At 64.1% G+C, this 16,768-nt stretch overlaps 1 protein-coding gene across 1 annotated transcript; it reads left to right on the plus strand.

Annotated features, from left to right (window-relative positions):
- The first annotated feature begins 673 nt into the window (after positions 1-673).
- KCNK3 (potassium two pore domain channel subfamily K member 3) lies at positions 674-16,433 on the plus strand. Its single transcript, XM_075049788.1, has 2 exons — positions 674-1,103; positions 13,817-16,433. Exons 1-2 carry the CDS (start codon positions 821-823, stop codon positions 14,695-14,697), a joined length of 1,164 nt encoding a protein of 387 aa, XP_074905889.1. The 5' UTR covers positions 674-820; the 3' UTR covers positions 14,698-16,433.
- The last annotated feature ends 335 nt before the right edge of the window (positions 16,434-16,768 follow it).

Here is a 16,768-nt window from a genome sequence, read left to right on the forward strand (position 1 = left end):
TCCATACACACAGGGGTGTGTACGTGTGTGTGCAGACACATACAAGTGTGTGTGCAAGTGTGGGTGATGGGGTGCATACGCACAAGGGGGGGGGTGTGTGTGTGCAAACGTGCGTGTGTGTGTGGGCAAATGCGGGTGAGGGGGTGCATACGCCAAGGGGCATGTACGTGTGCGCGCAAACGCGTACACGCGTGTGTGTGCAAGCGCGGGCGAGGGGGGGGTGCGCGTGCCCAGGGGCGCGTACGTGCGCGTGCAAACGTGTAGATGTGCGCGTGCAAGGGGGTGTGCGAGCGCCAGCGCGCGTGTACGGGGGCGGGCGTGGGCGGGCGGGGGGTGGGTGTGTGTGCGCGTGTGCACGCGGGCGTGAGCGTGCGTATGCGTGTGCCTGCACGCGCGTGTGCAAGCGCGGGGGGGGGGGTGGGTCGCACGCGGGTGCACGTGCGCGCACCTGGGTGTGCCCACACCGCCCCCCCCCCCCACCCCGAGCGCGTGTGCGAACGCCCGTGGGAGCGCTCTCCCCGCCGCGACCGCCCCGGCTGCGCGCAAACCTTTTTTATTATTATAATTTTTAATTTTTTTTTTGGGGGGGGTGGGTACCGGTGTCCGGTGAGCGGGGCGGTTGGTGCTGAAGAACAGCTCCGCCCCTTTCGCCCCCCCCTCCCCCCCCCCCGTCCCTCCTCCGCCGCCCTCCCCGCTCCTCCGGCCCCGCAGAGCCGAACCGAGCCGAACCCCCCGGAGCCGGGCCCGCCGCCGCCGCCGCCGCCATGCCCCAGACGCCCCCCCCGCCGCCGCCGCCGCCGCCGCCGCCCCCCGCCGCACCATGAAGCGGCAGAACGTGCGGACGCTGGCGCTCATCATGTGTACCTTCACCTACCTGCTGGTGGGGGCCGCCGTCTTCGACGCGCTGGAGTCGGAGGAGGAAACGGCGGAACGGCGGCGGCTGGAAGCCAAGAGCCAGGAGCTGAAGAGCAAGTACAACCTCAGCGCCGAGAGCTACCGCGAACTCGAGTGGGTCGTCCTCAAGCTCAAGCCCCACAAGGCCGGCGTCCAGTGGAAATTCGCCGGCTCCTTCTACTTCGCCATCACCGTCATCACCACCATAGGTACCCCCCGATACCCCCGGACACCACCCTCCGTCTCCCGGCCGCGGGATATCGGTCCCGGTCGTCCCCCCGTGCCGACTTTTCCCGTCGTCGCGGGGTCGGGGCGACACGCTCGCCCGGCTCCCCCCCCCCCCCCCCCAGCCCGTCCCCGTGGTATCGGAGCGACCGGCCTGCCCGGCTCCTCCGCCGCCCGCATCCCCGCCCATCCCCGAGGTATCGGGGCGACCCGCCCGCCAAGCCCCCGCTGGCCCTGGGAAAGCCCCGCCAGCACCCTCCCCAAAACGCCCACCCCCGCAGCGGCGGGCTTACCCGCCTCCGCCACCGGGAAACCCCAGCCCGGACCTTCCCGAAATCGCCCATCCCCGTAGCGTCAGGGCTACCCGGCCGGCTGCCCTGGGAAAGTTCCCCCCCCCCCGCCCCGGACCTCCACCCATCCCCGCGGTATCGGGGCTGCTCGCCAGCCCCGCACCCCAACGCCGGACCTCCCCCATCCCCGAGGCATCGGGGACCCCTCCTGCCCCGGCCCCCCGTCCTCGGGGAACGGCGACCTGCCCATCCCCGTGGTCTCTGGTCTCCCTACTCTCGAGGTACCCCCCTGCTCCCATCCCCGCAGCCTCTGGGCTCCCCACCAGCACATCCCCCAGCCTTAGGAACCCCCCCACAAGGACCTGGGGCTCCTCACCCCCACTCCTACCCCCTCTGCAGCTCGGGGGTGTCCGGGGGAGGGGAGGGGGGGGATCTGAGCTGGGACCCCCTTTGCAGCCCTGCAGGGACATTCCCGGGGGGGTGCAGAGTCCAGCAGGGCAGTGGGGGCTTTGGATGCTCAGCGGGGGGGTCACAGTGGGGCTGTGGGACAGGCGATTTCCTCAGCTGACCCCTTCCCTGGTGGAGGAGGAGGAGGAGGAAGGTCCTCTGGGGACAGGGTTGCCTCGCAGCCATCTCCTGCCCTTCCCAGGCAAAAGCCTGGTGGGACCCCCAGCCCGGGCGGGGGGGTCTGGGGGTACGTCCCTGCTTGCACAGATGCTCTGGCTCTACCAAGGGGGGGTGTGGGTGCTGTGCCCCGGTGCTCAGGGTGGTCTCCCTGCCCTGACCCGACCCCACCCAGGGTGCCCAGGGTGCTCCCCCACTTTGGGAGAGGGGCTGCAGAAACTGGGGAGGTTGGGGGGGGGGGGCTGCAGAATCCACCTCTGAGTTCCAGACCACTGCTCTGTACGTTCACCCGGTCACATCGTCAACCCGTCTGTCCTTCGGGTCCCCTCGACGCAGCTCCTGGGGTGACCCCACTGCCCCTTGGTCCCCAAACTGCCCCATCCTCAGCCCACCGCGAGGGTCCGGGGGTCCGGGGCACAGCCGGTGCCTGGACCGGGATGGCACGTGGCCGGCCTGGCCCTGACCAGCATCTCCGTGGGTACCACGGCCCCGGGGAGATGCCGGCGGGAGCTGGCAGGGTGGGAGGGCTGGTGGGGCACCAGGCTTGAGACGCGGGTGTTGGGGCGGCTGTTGGTTCTCGAAGCCGAGGCATGGATTTTAGGGTAACTGTTGTTTTTTTGGGGCTGAGACGCGGGCGTTGGGGTGACTGTTGGTTCCCAGGACTGAGATAACGGGTGTTGGAGTGGCCGCGGGCTGAGCGGAGGCAGGGGTTGGCCTCTCCGGCTGGCGGGAGCAGCTGGGAAAGGCTTTGAAAGTGAAGACAAGCAGCTTATGTTTGACGTGAGAGGGAGGAGGAGCGGGCAAGGGGGTGCGCGGGGGGCTGGGGAGAGGAGCGAGCGGGAGGCGAGCGGGAGCGAGCGGCGTCTCGCCAGCCCACACAAAGGATGCTGCAGTGATGGAGGAGGGAGACAAAGCCAAGCCGGTGTTCACGGTCCCGAGAGGCCGTGGCTCAGCACCGGGCTGCGGGCAGGCGTCGGGACCCCTGCCCTGCCTCCCACCCCCCCCCGGGACACCCGGCTGCCCTGCCCTGCCTGCCGCTGCCCGGAGCCCCACGAGGGATGGAGGAGGGATGGTTGAACGTGGCTGAGCCCCAATGCAGGCGTTACACCCCAGTAAAGCACCCTGCCAGCTGTGGCTGGGGGTTAAAAACCTTAAAACCTTCGTTTGGGTTTGATGTGCGAGCTCAGGGGCCCCTCTGGGGTTGGGGTGATGGCACCCGGCCCCGAAAAATGTGTGTCCAGCTGCAGCGGAGTGGGAGGGAAATGCAGAGGCAATGTCCCCAAACTGGGTTTTACGGCTCTGCAGGCATCGAGCCCTTCTCTGCCGGCAGCTTCAGCCTCCGTGATGCCTAAGGGTGTGTAGGGGGAAGGGGCATGGACATAAATATGTAAGACAATACTGTTTTTATCAAAATCTGATGATTTCGAAGGCAGGCGCTTTAGCTGGCCTGTTGCAATGGAGCTTGGGTGCTGCTGACAGGGGCCAGTGTGCACCGGCAAAGAGAGCAAAATCAGCTAAAGCCACAAGAGAGGAAAGAAAATTCCATTATTCCCATGAAGTGGGATTTTCCAGTGGGGAAAAAAAAGGCATTCTTCCAGAAAATTGCCAACCAGCCCCTCCACTTGCAGTCGGGGACCGCAAAGAGCCGGGCTCCCCACCGCGCTCAGGAGGCAATCGGGGTGCTGGGGCTCCTGTGCCGGTTGAGATCCTGGTGCTGTGGCCGGCTTTAAAGCAGGAAGGAGGAAAAGCCGGGAGGGTGACAGGTCCCACTCGGAAAGTTTCTCTTACATTTTGGGGTTTGGGTTTTTTTTTTTTTCCTTTTTCTGGGAAAAGAGCCAAGAGGCAAGCTGCCCTCCCAGCACTGCTCCAAAGGTCCCCCTCCCTCCACGAAGCTGCCCTGAGCCCTGCACCCTGCTAGTGGGGTGCAGCCCCCCCCCCCCCACCTTGAAAAGCTACCCCAGCCCCCAGGGACCCCCAAAGCACCACGAAGGGGGACTGGGGACCGGGGACCGGGATATTTAGGTTTGTCATCACCCTCTGGCCCCCTCCCTGCAAAGCCAGGGGCAAGGGGAGCTGCAGGGCGAGCAGGGATGGAGCGTGGCTGCCCTTGCAGCCGGGCAGAGCCGCCCCCGGGGTCCCCTCGCGGGATGTCAGCATCAGCCGGACATGTCCCCTGTCACCTCGGTCCCTGTCCCCGCATCAAGGGGCCTCCATGCTCCGGGGCTGGCTGTGATGGTTCTCGCTGGATCGCTCCCAAAAACCACATCTCCCTGCCCCCCCACAAACACCTCGCTGTGTGCGGAGAGGCGAGCGGCCATATGGGCCGGGGCAGGTGACGAATGCCACCGCAGTGTCACCATCTGTTACAGCCCTCCTCCCTCCCCACTTGTTTATTAAGGGAGCAGGGATCCTGCTCGGGCCAGAAGACCCTGGGCTGAGACCGAGTCCCCACCGACCCTCTTCTGCACGTGGTCTCCCCATCAGTCACCCCATCACCCCCATGCCCAGGCTGCCTCCTCCAGTGGTAACGTGCCTGTCCCCAGTCCGTAGCATCTCTCCCGGCGGGAATCCCTTCCCTGCTCACGCCTGTGGGCTTGGCCCAGCAATAAAGGGGGAAGGACCTGGGGACACCCCCGGCACACGCACCCCCAGCCACCGCCGGTGCCAGTGGTACCGGCACAACCCTGCCGGTACTGGCACCAGTGGGAGGGGAAGGACCCCTGATTCTCTGGCCTTGGGGGTGCAGCAGAGGGAAACATCTCAGGGAAGGCGCGGGAGCCGTCACCGCTGGGATAAGGAAGAGGTTGCAGCAGTTTTGGGGCTGCCATGCGGCTGGTCGGTGGGGGGGAAGGCCAGGGATGGGGCACCCGCTCCCTCCAGCCCCTCTGGACATTTCTGTTCCCATTCTGCACTAGCCGTGACTGCTAAAAAAGATAGCAGTGGAAATTAGTGTTGGCACTTACAAACATGCCTTTGATAGGTTTCCGAGTTAACGTGCCGGAGGGAAAAACTGTACCACTCTGTTCCAGGGCTGGGATTCCTCTCCCCTCAGCCCTGATGGGAGGTGATGCCCAGGCAGTGGGGAGAGACAGGCAGCATCTCACCCCTTTCAAGCCCTGGGAATGTGTGGGGCTTCCCCAGGAGAGCAGCCCTGTCCAGCCTGGCAGCTCCTCGGTCGCTGTGGGGGTTTGAGTAGCCCAGCCGTGCTGCTGAGCTGCAGGAGCTGGCAGAGAGCAGTGCTGGGAGGTCAGGACCGCTTCCCTTCCCTCTCCAGTTAGACATCAGGCCATCCCCTGACACCTTTGCTTGTGGTATGCTGGGATTGCTGGTTGGGCTGTTCACTCTGAAACCTAATGAGGGCATATGCACCTCTGCCACTGATCAGGGAATAAGCACAAAGAGGGTGAATGGGGAGATGGCGTGTACGTGGCTGAGACCGGAGCCATCCCTGAGCCCTTCCCAGCAGCGGTGTGTGTTTTAGGGGTGGCAGTTGCAGCCTGCTGCCCCAGCGGTCTGCTCGGCTGGGGCTCAGCACCTTTGCCGAGGAGGCAGAGCCTCTTCCCAGGGAGGCTCCAGCAAACCTGTGGCATGGAGGTATCGTGCATGTCCTCTCCCACAGGATTCAGCCCAAGGACCCTCCAAACCGGGGGCTCAGCCCTGCTGGCAGGAGCGCTGCCCCTCCGCGAGCATCCCTCCCCCATCCCGCTCCCCCCTCCCACCCAGGCTATAAATTCCCTGTTCCTCTCTATCCCGGAGCGATAACAGCAATTAATACCGGCTCCTTCACTGTCCCCTGCTCGGCCTCTCCCAGCTGATGCCTCATTAAACTCGCCAGCAAAGCCTGACTCAGAGCAAGACATAAACACCACGTGCTGGGGCAGAGATGCTCCGAGGCGAGGGGGGGGTTCATCACGCAGGACCAGGGTGAAAAAAAACCCCAACAATTTCTTTGGGTTTGAGGTGGGTTTTTTCCCAATTACCAAGCCCCAGGGCTGGTCACTCAGACTCGGCGCTGCCAGGTCTAATGCCAAGAGGCCGGACCCCAGCTGGAGCTGCGGGAGAGCCCCGCTCTGCCGGCGTGTGATTTATGAGCCGGCTTAAATATTTATCAGGCAGCTCTCAGGCTGAAGTGACTGCGGCGCGGGATTTATAGCAGGCACCGCCACCTTGGATAAATCACAGCCAGGAGGGTTAATTGAAGGAGCAAGAGCGGAGCGTGCTGGCGGGGCGGGGGTCTCGCCTGTCTGCCTGCAGAGAGGGGTGAAGGAGAGCGGCCGTGGGGCAGAAGGGCCCCACTGGTGCTGCAAGCGGTGCTGAGCGCTGGCGCACGGCGCGTGGCACTGCGCACGGTGCTAGCGCACGGCGCTTGGTGCGTGGCACAGTGCTTGGCGCGTGGCACGGTGCACAGTGCATGGCACTGCATATGGTGCTGAGCACTGGTGCGTGGCGCTGGGCACTGCGGCATGTTACTGGTGCGTGGTGCTGGGCACTGTTGCACAGTGCTGCGTGCACGGTGCTGGACGCTGGTGCAGGGTGCTGTTGCACTGTTCTGGGCACTGGTGCACAGTGCGTGGTGCTGTTGCATCGTGCTGGGTGCTTTTGCACAGTGCTGGGAGCTGGTGCACGGTTCTGGGTGCTGGTGCCTGTTGCTGAGCACTGGCGCATGGTGCTGGTGCACGGTGCTGGGTGCTGTTGCACAGTGCTGCACGCTGGCGCATGGTGCTGGTGCACGGTGCTGGGTGCTGGTGCACACCCTTCCACACCTTGCCACTACCCAAACTAAGCAGAGCGCTGGGAGGAAAGAGCCGCATCCTGCTTTTCCAAGGGGAGACCCTGGGTGAAGCGCCCCGGGGAGGGCCGGGGCTGAACGATGGGGCAGCCCCCTCTCTGCCAGCCTCCGGCTCTGCCCTGCGAAGGCCTGAGCTAAAAAATGGTGGAGAAAACCCCCATTTTCTGTAAAGGAGGAGCAGCACATGGCACCCACCTGCCTCCCGGGGGAATGCGGGGGGATTTGGCCGAGGAGAGGGCGGCAGGGAAGGAAGCATCCCTGGCGTAAGGAGCTTTGCAGCGAGAGCCATCAAGGGCTCAGGGGCTTTAGGGGCTGGGGTGACCGGACCGGCCGTAACTCCCCAGGGAGATGATTCCCGCGCTTGGACCCCATCCCCATCCCGCTGGGACTCGGGGTAGGGGGGGATAGCAGAGGGGTGCGTTTGTAGATGGGGTGGGGAGAGGCAGGGCAGCGTCGAGGGGTCCTTTGGGGTCTGAGTCTTGCAGGAGGCTGGGGTCTGTGTCACCCTCGGGGGGGCTCAGGACCTCCTGCAAGCGTGGGAGGTGGCCCCTGGGTGCTGCAGGGGGTGAGGGGGGGGTCTCACTGCCTGGGCCAGGGTCCCTCTGCCCAGCGGTTTGAGCCGATGTATGCAGGGCAGCCCCCCCCCCCCAAAAAAAAAAAAAACCCTCAACCAGCAAGACCAGCCTCCCGTGTCCGGGTGTTCGTCAGCATCCAGCCGTGCCCATCACCGGGGTATCCCGCCTTGACCACCAGCAGCAAGAGTACCCCCCTCCTGCTGCAGGGCCCCTAAGGGCAGCTGGGGGGACCTGGCTGCACCCCCCTTTTGCAGGAGAAGGGGAGGGATGGAACAGGGGGGGGACACGGAGGGGCCAGGAAGGGGCCTGGCGGAGCCCCAGGACTGAGGGAAAAATTGCCAGTTTCGGCGCAAACAGGGCGCTTGGCCGGCGCCGGGATTTTCCATGACACCATCCTGACCCCCCCTCCCCGCTACGGCAGAGTCCGGCCCCCGCCTGCAGGGAGCGACGCCTGGGGGGGGACAGGCACCAGCTGCACCCCCCAAACCGTCCTGCTCTGCCCCCTCCCTGCGGTGGGAGCCGGGTCAGGGGTGGCTCCAAGCCCCTTTGGGGGGTGAGACCCCCCCAAGTGTGTAGGATAAATGTGGGGGGAAGGGGTCACGGTGATGCGGGGACCGGGGGGGGCAGGGGCACAGACGCTGGTGAAGAGGATAGGAAGGGCTACTGGGGGGGTTACCCCGCTGCTGTGATTTTGGGGGACCTGAAGGTCTAGCCCCCATCCTGCTGGGGAGATGGTGTCCTGGAGGGGGCTCCAATCCTGGGGTCCCTTCCATCCTACAGAGGTACAAGCCCCCAGCCAGGCCTGCCACCCCCTCTCCAATGTGACACCCCCACCCAGGGCAGCCCCCAGTGCTGCAGGGCTGGGGCAGGAGGGAGGCTGAGTGCAGCGGGGGGGTAGGGGGGTGAGAGTGGGGCGATGGGGGTGAGGGTGGACAGGGAGAGAGGGGGGCAGGAGGAGAGGTGGGTGGGCAGAGATCGTTGGTGGGTGGGTGGATGGAAGGAAGGAAGGAAGGATGGGTAGATGGATAGAAGGATGGGTGGGTGGATGGATGGATGGATGGATGGATGGATGGACGGACAAATGGGTGGGTGGATGGACAAATGGGTGGGTGGATGGAAGGTTGGATGGGTGGGAGTATGGATGGGTGGATGGATGAATGGATAGATGGAAGGACAGATGGGTGGGTGGGTGCATGGATGGATGGTAGGAAGGATGCATGGATGGATGGATGGATGGATGAATGGATGAATGGATGGATGGATGGATGGCAGGGTGAGAGGATGGCAAGCTGGCTGCCCTGTCACCTGCCCTGGTGCAGGCACAGTGAGGACAGTCCCTGCTGTGGGTCCAGGACCCAGCTGGCACAGCAGCAGCCTGGGTGCTGTGGGTCCCAGGGCTCGCTCCCTCTCTGCACTGCCCAATTTCAGCCCAGCCACAGGATGCTGCTGCCCGGGTCCTGTCCCTCTGCTCCGGCCGCCTCTCACCCTGCCCTGCCCAGGAGGTGTCCCCGGGCAGGACGAGCCCCTTCCCGCTGTCCTCAACCCCTGTCCGGCGGGGGACAGAGGCGTTGCAGGACACGCGTGTCCCCACGCAGCACAGGCAGCGCCGTGCCCCTTCGTGCCAGGGCCGTGTTTGCTCAGGGCAGGCTGGCAGCGCTGCTGCCGCTGCCACATGCTGCCTTTCCCAGCCGCTCTCTGCCTGCTTGTTTGCTCGCCCTGCAAAGACGGGGCATCTCCCAGGCAGCGCTGAGGGGCACCCCGTGTACCGGCCGCATCGCCTGGGTCTCCATCCCCGGCCTGGGGGACAGCTGGGGTCCCCACGCTCAGCCCCGGCACTGGTTAACTGGCAGGACTGGGCACAGAACCAGGTTGTTCTTGGCTGCGGGTGCTGGAGAGAGCTTGGCACTGCGCGGGTGCCGTTTGTACCTCGGCCGAGCTTGCGTCACCCAGGGGATACATCGGGAAACAGGCGCCCGTTACACGCTGAGCGGGATGCTGGTCCTTACTGGAAGTGATGGGGCGGGGGGATGCAGGGCTGGCTGCAGGGCTGACACGAGGAGGAGGCGAAGGCTGCTGCCCAGGGCATGCTGCACCCCAAGGGATACCCACTCACTGCCTCCATCCCTGGGGGACCCCCAAGGGTTTCTCCAGGAGAAGGGGGTGCCTGGGGCAGGGACTCGGGGGGCTCAGCGCTGAGTGCTTTGTGCATTGGTCGCTTTTGAGTGCTAAAGTGCTTTGGGAGCGTGGGGTCGTCGCGTGTTCACCGCCGTGCCAGCCAGCAGCAAGCGTGGGGTCTGCTTGGGGAGGGTGGTCTTCATGGTGGGGGGTGACACCTCCAGAAGATGAGGCTTTTCCTCCACCGAAGCATCCCTGGGGCTCTCCTGACCGTGGATCCTCCAGGGTCTACAGATGCAGTTGGGTTATTCCTTTCTCCCCAAAATGCACAGGAACGTACCGACCTTGGTGGCTGCTGCTAAACCTGCCAGGAAGCAGGGTGAGAAGGGAGGCAGCGCTCCGCAGGCTGTGGGGTTTCATGGTTGCGTGAAACCAGGCTTGGAAGGACCAGAGTTGGGTTTGTCCCAGACTTGGAAGGACCAGAGTTGTCTTCCCTCCAGGCTGGGACAGAAACTGGGGCTGCTCCAAAGCACTGGAGACCCCCCGAGTGGTTAATGCTTTGGTAGATCCCCCATCAGCCGGGATGCCTGAACATTCCCCACCATCCCTCATCGCTCCTGCAGCCTCGCAGCCCGGCAATGGACAGTGAAAGCTGCAGCAGGTCAGAGACCACGGTGAAGGGCTCTGGCCTCCCTCTGCAGGGGCCAGGCTGTGGCAATGGCAAGAGGTGGCAGCCGCGCTGGCTAAGGAAGGGGGACACCAGCCACGCGTCCACCCAGCAGACACCCAGGTTATGGGGGGGGGGGGTGAGGGTGGGTGCAAGGACAGACCCACCCCGTGCCCAGCAGGGACCCCGGGAGCATCCCCCACCGCTGAACCGGGGGAAGAGGAGCGTGATGGCTCTGGCTGCAGGATGCAGGGCTCCCGCCTGGGCACGGAGGTGTCCTGGCGTGGGCGAGGGCTTGTGGCCACCAGCCCTCGCTCGCTGCCAGCGCCTGCTTTCCTGCAGTGATTTTGTAAAGCAGGGAGCTGGTTTCTTGACTGCTTCATACCCCCGCTCCCTTGCACCCCCTCCCTGGAGGGCTCAGCCCCCTCCCATACCCCTTCAGCACGCAGTACCACCTCCCGGGGACCCTCTCCCTTCCTTCCCAGCCCTTTGCACCTTCCAGCCTTGTAACACCTCCGCTCTGCAATGTTCCCCCCCTCCTCCCGTCCCCAGCAGCTGCCCCGCTAATCCCCACCATCCATCGCTCCGACAGCCTGGGATTTGCTCCGGGCCAGGGGCCAGCCGAGACCTGCACCTGCTCCCCGCAGCCCCGGCCAGATCTGCCCCTGCTCCTCCGCAGCCCTAAAAAGGAGACGAGCCGGCTGCGTTCCTCAGGGACATGTCATATTTTCTCCCAGGGGACACACGCTGTGCTCCTTTGCCTGCTTGCAGCACCCTGAGCGGGAGCCCAGAGCACCCTGACCGTGCCCTCCCTTGGCAGCATCCCTCCTGGGACACCCCTTTGAGGAGTACCCACCCGGCGGGGAGGTTTGGGGGGGCTGCTGGAGGGGGGCAGGAGATGGAGAGGAGCGGGGATGCTGAACCCCTTCTGCAGGGAGGGCAGGAGCATGGCGGGGAGCCTCGCTGCCTGTGCCCGGCAGCCTTGCCGAGCCGGGACGTGCCCCAAATCAGACGTGCCAGGGCGAGCGGAGCCACCGTTGAGCCTGGCAGCTGCCAGGACTTTGCCGCATCCTCGGGAGCCGAGCCCTCCTCTCCAACGCGTTTCCTTGCCGCGGTGGATGAAACCGCAGGTACGAGAGAGGTTTGGGGGTTCACCCTCTCTGCCACCCTCCTGGCGTCTCCCTCTCCCCGCTGGCCGAATTTCACATCCCGACGACCTTCCCCCCGTCCTCAAACGTGCTGGAGATCAGGCAGTGCCCGCTAAAGCCGGGAAAGGGGGGGCTGGCAGATTGACGGACGCTTGGACACACTGCGAGAGCTCATAAACTCCCTTCCCTGGGGAAATGGGGCTAAATATAGCTACGGGAGGCTGCAGTGGTGCGGGGCAGGCAGGAGCGGGCAGCAGGATGCTCGGCCAGGCTGTCGGCAGGGACGGGGCCTGTGGGCACTGCTCAAGGCTTGTGTCCTAAAACCCCGTCCCCGACCGGCTGATGCACGAGGGATGGGGAGATTTGGGCTGTTGGGAGGGTGTCCGGCAGGAGATGAAGGGCAGGGGCAGGCAGACGGGCAGGGTGAGGGCTCGGTGCCTGCCCTGAGGCCAGTGGGATGTGACCCCGGTTTGAAATGCGTTGCCCAGCTCTGCTGCGGGACCCGGTGGCCACCCGGGTGGCATGGCATTGCCTCGGTGTCCCTTCTGCGGCTGGGGAGGGGGCAGCAAGCAGCAGCCCCCTTTTCCATCAGCAAGGGAAGGGACAGGCGGGCACCTGGCACTGATGAGAGCAGTGATGCTCTCCGGCGATGCTCTCCGGCGATGCTCTCCGGCTCCCACGGCCGCAGCCCAAGCCGGCGGCACTGGTGGCTGGGAGAGGTCACACCAGCTCCTCGGAGGCGGCTTGGGCAGAGATCTGACGATCCTTGTTTTTGCCTCGCTCCGGCCTGGCTTAATCCTTGGCCTCCCGAGGCTGCCGGCGAGGGTGACAGTGAGGGATGTCGCCTGCGTCCGCCGAGCCAGGATTAAACAGAGCCGGGGCAGGGCGAGCTCCCCTCCGCCGTTCCCACGGGCTGGGGGGCTGCTGCGGCGTCGCGTGGCCGTGGGTGCTGGCTCTGGCTTAATTGCTGGGACAGGCCTTGGAGAAGCGGGTGCTGCGGTGGGTGTGCTTGTGCCGGCACCCCCAGCCCTGTCCCAAACACGCTCGGAGTCCGAGGGAAGCGGTTTTGAGCCCCTCTGGGGTCTGAGCGGTCGGTGAGCTGCGGCCGCAGCCCCCCGGACCCCAGCAGTGCTCCTGCCTGCCCGCTGCCCGCTGCCCCTGCCCGCTGCCCCTGCCTGCTCCTGGGGCCCCAGCCTGCTGGCTCCGGGCATCGGAGGTGAAGCCCTCGCCCCGACACTTGTCGATGGCGTGCGGTGTTGGTGAGGGGGAAAGGGAAGGGGAAGGGGAAGAAGGGAAAAGGAAAGGGGAAGGGAAAAGGAAAAGGAAAGGCAAGGGGAAAGGTACAAAGAGAAAGGGAAGGGAAAGGAAAAAAGAGAAAGGAAGGGAAAGGGAAAGGAGAAAAGGGGAAAGGGAAAGGAGAAAAGGGAAAAGGAAAAGCAAAAGGAAAAAAGAGAATGGGAAAGGAAAAGGAAAAACAAGAAGGGAAAGGGAAAGGAAAAAAGAGAAAGGAGGGAGAGGGAAATGGAGAGGGAGAGGGAAATGGAGAGAGGGAGAGGGAGAGAAAGAGGGAAAGGGAAAGGAAAACAGAAAGGAGAAATGAAGGGAAAGGAAAAGGAAAAAAGAGAAAGGAAAGGGACAGAGGAAGGGAACAGGAAGGGGATCGGCTGGTGCCTGGCTGCCCGGGCACCCCTGGCAGCGCAGGGGCACTGCACATCTCCCTGGGGCACCCTGGCTCGGCACCCACACATCCCCCAGGCTCAGCTGCCCCTGCCCAGCTGCAGGCGCCCAGGATCCATTAGGGATGAATGATCTGCCAGCGCAGAGGCAGAATAAGTCCTATCTGCATGGGTTTTGTGCAGACAGGAGATTAATTGAGACCCAGATGGGCCCTCCAGGGCTGGGCACGGATGCTCCTCCAGCTCCCGTGGCAGCCCCAAGCTGGCAGGCAGGGGGACATGGGGATGCGGGGCTGGGGTGAGAGAGGAGAGCCAGCCGCCCTCATCTCTTGAGTCCTTAAAAATCCCTATTTTCCCCATCTCCTGCGCTTTTCCACCTGGCTGCTTTGAGATGGTTCATCCCAGGATGGATATTTCAGGGAAGAGCAATCTCCAAAACCCCAAGGCTGGGGAATGTTCCCCCCACCCCAGCCAGGGTCCATCCAAGCATCCCCCGGCTGCCCCCACCCCAACCCAGAGATGCAGCACCTCATCCATCACCCTCTGCCAGCCCCCCAGCTCCTTTCCCCACGAGCTGAGGGCTTTCCCCCTTCGCCAGCTCCCTCCCCTTCATTTCCATCTGGAGATCCCATTATCCCCCCCAGCCTGCCCAGCCATCCGTGGTCCCTCCTTGTGCCTTGGGGTGAGGATGGCGCTGGTCAGGGTTGGGGTTCACCACCAACAACTCAGACGGGGAAGCGGTTTGAGGCGGTGCACACCTCGCACCCCCCTCAGACCACCAAGCTGATCCCGCTCTGTGGCTTTGCTCCCCAGGTTACGGCCATGCAGCCCCCAGCACGGACGGGGGGAAGGTCTTCTGCATGGTCTATGCCCTGCTGGGGATCCCCCTCACCCTCGTCATGTTCCAGAGCTTGGGCGAGAGGATCAACACCTTCGTCAGGTACCTCCTCCACCGCATCAAGAAGTGCCTTGGCATGAGGCGCGCGGAGGTCTCCATGGCCAACATGGTCACCATCGGGTTCTTCTCCTGCATCAGCACCCTCTGCATCGGGGCAGCCGCCTTCTCCTACTACGAGCACTGGAGCTTCTTCCACGCCTACTACTACTGCTTCATCACCCTCACCACCATCGGCTTCGGGGACTACGTGGCCCTGCAGAAGGACGAAGCCCTCCAGAACAAGCCACAGTACGTGGCCTTCAGCTTCGTCTACATCCTGACGGGGCTGACGGTCATCGGGGCTTTCCTCAACCTGGTGGTGCTGCGTTTCATGACCATGAACGCCGAGGACGAGAAGCGGGATGCCGAGCACCGGGCGCTGCTCACCCGCAACGGGCAAGCCAGCAGCATCCACGCCGCGGACGCCGCCTCGGCCGCGCCGGCGGCGGTGGGAAGCGGCGGGGGCGGCTTTCGGAACGTCTACGCCGAGGTTCTCCACTTCCAGTCCATGTGCTCGTGCCTGTGGTACAAGAGCCGGGAGAAGCTGCAGTACTCCATCCCCATGATCATCCCCAGGGACCTCTCCACCTCGGACACCTGCGTGGAGCAGAGCCACTCCTCGCCCGGCCGCTGTCCGGAGACCCCCTCCAACAGATGCTTCTGCAACACCCGCCGGTCGGCCATCAGCTCCGTCTCCACCGGCCTCCACAGCCTGGCGGCTTTCCAGGGGCTCATGAAGCGCCGCAGCTCCGTGTAGCCCCTCTCCATCCCCACCCGGACCCCCCCGCCGCCTTGGCCCCGTGGCCAAGGAACTTTCTTGGTCACGGCAGGAGGAAACTGCCCCGGGTTCGGGCTGCGGAGGGGGAGGCAGCGGACTGGGACCCCCGGGGGAACCGGGGGCTGTGCTCCTCTGCCGGGACTCGGGAGGGATGCGGGAGCAGCGGCGAGGCTGCCCCGGTCCTCTTTGAAGCGGGAAGAAGGGAGCTGCTGGTTTTATTTTATTTTAATTTAAATTAATTTTATTTTATTTTATTTTGCAAAACCACTCCTCAAAAATGTGAAATTTGAAGAGCTGGAGAGTGTTCTAACCTGATGGGGTGGGGGATATGCCTGCACCTCCCACCGTGATACCTCTGTGCAAGCGGCCGGGGACCCCCACGGCCCCGGGGCAGCCCCACGGCATGGCCATGAGCCGGACGCGTGACCGTGTGTGCACCAGAGGCCTCGTGGGACGTGGGGAGAGGAGGACGTGGGGCTCCTGGCAGCGACCGTGGGCAGCAGCGAGGTCCCGTCCCCTCCATCCTCTGCCTTCTCTGGCCGCGGGGCTGCCCCGGGGAAGGCAGGTCTCCGGGCGGTGAGGGATGCCGTGGCGAAGGCGAGCACGCATCAACGGGCAAATCAGGCTAAGAGGGGCTTAGACGGAGCTTTTTCGATCACTGCGCACATCAGCCTGCCCCTGCGGCCGAGAAAACAAGCCGTGAGTCACGTAGGCTGCCGAAAATGCCTGCCGCAACTCGGTGGGCAACCCTCTGAGAGCTTTACGGGGTTATTTTAACCCTCTTTAGATGGGCAAACCTGGGCATCCCTGGGATATTCCTGATGGCGAGCCATCCCCGGGAAGTAGGACGGACGGGCAGCGGCAGCGCAGTCCCATGGGACCCCCATCTCCATCCTCCCCTGTGGCAGCTCTGGGGCCGGAGCCATTACCCTCGGGGAGCTTTTTTAGGGGACAACCTGGGGCATTATAAGACTTTTTCCACCCTTCTTCTCCTTCACACCCCCGGGTTGAAGCGGTCCCCTTTCCACCCGCACCCCATCTCACCCCGACACCTTGAGCCCAGAGCAGGGGATGCTCCTGGGGCTTCCCCTCTCTGAGACCCAGAACATCCCGGGGGTCATCTCCGGCACAGCCACCCCGACACGGCAAGAGGGGGGCAAAAAACTTCTTTCCTTGCCCCCCTCCATGCACGGGGCAGCCCCCAGCCCCACGGGGAGCACCCCCCTCACCCCCAGGACTGCGCTCCCCCCTGCCAGCACCCAAAGCACAGGCTGTCCCCCCGCCAGCGGGGACACCGGGGGACACCGTGACGGGCACCGGTCCCTCTTTGAGCCCCAGGGGTGCCAGGGGGACTTTGGGGACAGCTGGGGCACCCAACCCACCTGTGTCTTTTCTCACCTTTTAACAGAAGAAAAACAATGTATTTCTAATACTTGATGACCTGTACATACTGTTAGATACCAGAGAGGATATTTATTATAAATGACACTATCATCATATCTATAGAAATCTATAAATATCTATCAGAAAGGAGTCTTGGGGGGACACTGTTGACGACTCCGGGGAATTTCTTTTTGCTCTCTGCATCTTTCTCATCCTAGGGCACCCGTGGGGAGCCACACTCCCCCCGGCAAGGTTTCTCTGGTTCTCATGCCAAAGCATATTTGTACCGCTGAGTTACTTTCCTTAGAGAGAGAAATAAAGGCTGGTTCAAACTTCGGCACTACCTCGGCTCCTTCCCTTGGGTGCTGGGTGAGGATGAGGGACTGGGAGCAGAGGGTCCCGATCCCCTGGGACCTCCCCGCGCCGTGGCTCCATGCCCCATCGCCTTTGCTCTGCGGTGACCGGGAAGTGTAAGAATTTCCTCAGGATAAGCCTCTGCCCCTCTCCTGACTTTTCCCATGGACGAGAGAGAGGAGAGGCTCAGCTTTGAGCTCTGCCGGGGCTGCAGCATCCTTCGGTGGGGTCAGTGGGAGATGGGTTTTGGGGTGCTGGGTAGGGCAGAACCCCTCGGGGCTCCCCGACCTCTTCCCTCCCACCATCACCCACT

This window comes from Buteo buteo, chromosome 17 (assembly GCF_964188355.1).
Source record: "Buteo buteo chromosome 17, bButBut1.hap1.1, whole genome shotgun sequence".
In the NCBI taxonomy this organism is placed as follows: domain Eukaryota; kingdom Metazoa; phylum Chordata; class Aves; order Accipitriformes; family Accipitridae; genus Buteo; species Buteo buteo.

Excerpts from the sequence above, each read along its gene's own strand:
- KCNK3 (XM_075049788.1), top strand. The coding sequence starts at position 821 with ATGAAGCGGCAGAACGTGCGGACGCTGGCGCTCATCATGTGTACCTTC. Across the intron at positions 1,104-13,816 it reads CACCGTCATCACCACCATAG|GTTACGGCCATGCAGCCCCC; the intron begins GTACCCCCCGAT and ends TTTGCTCCCCAG.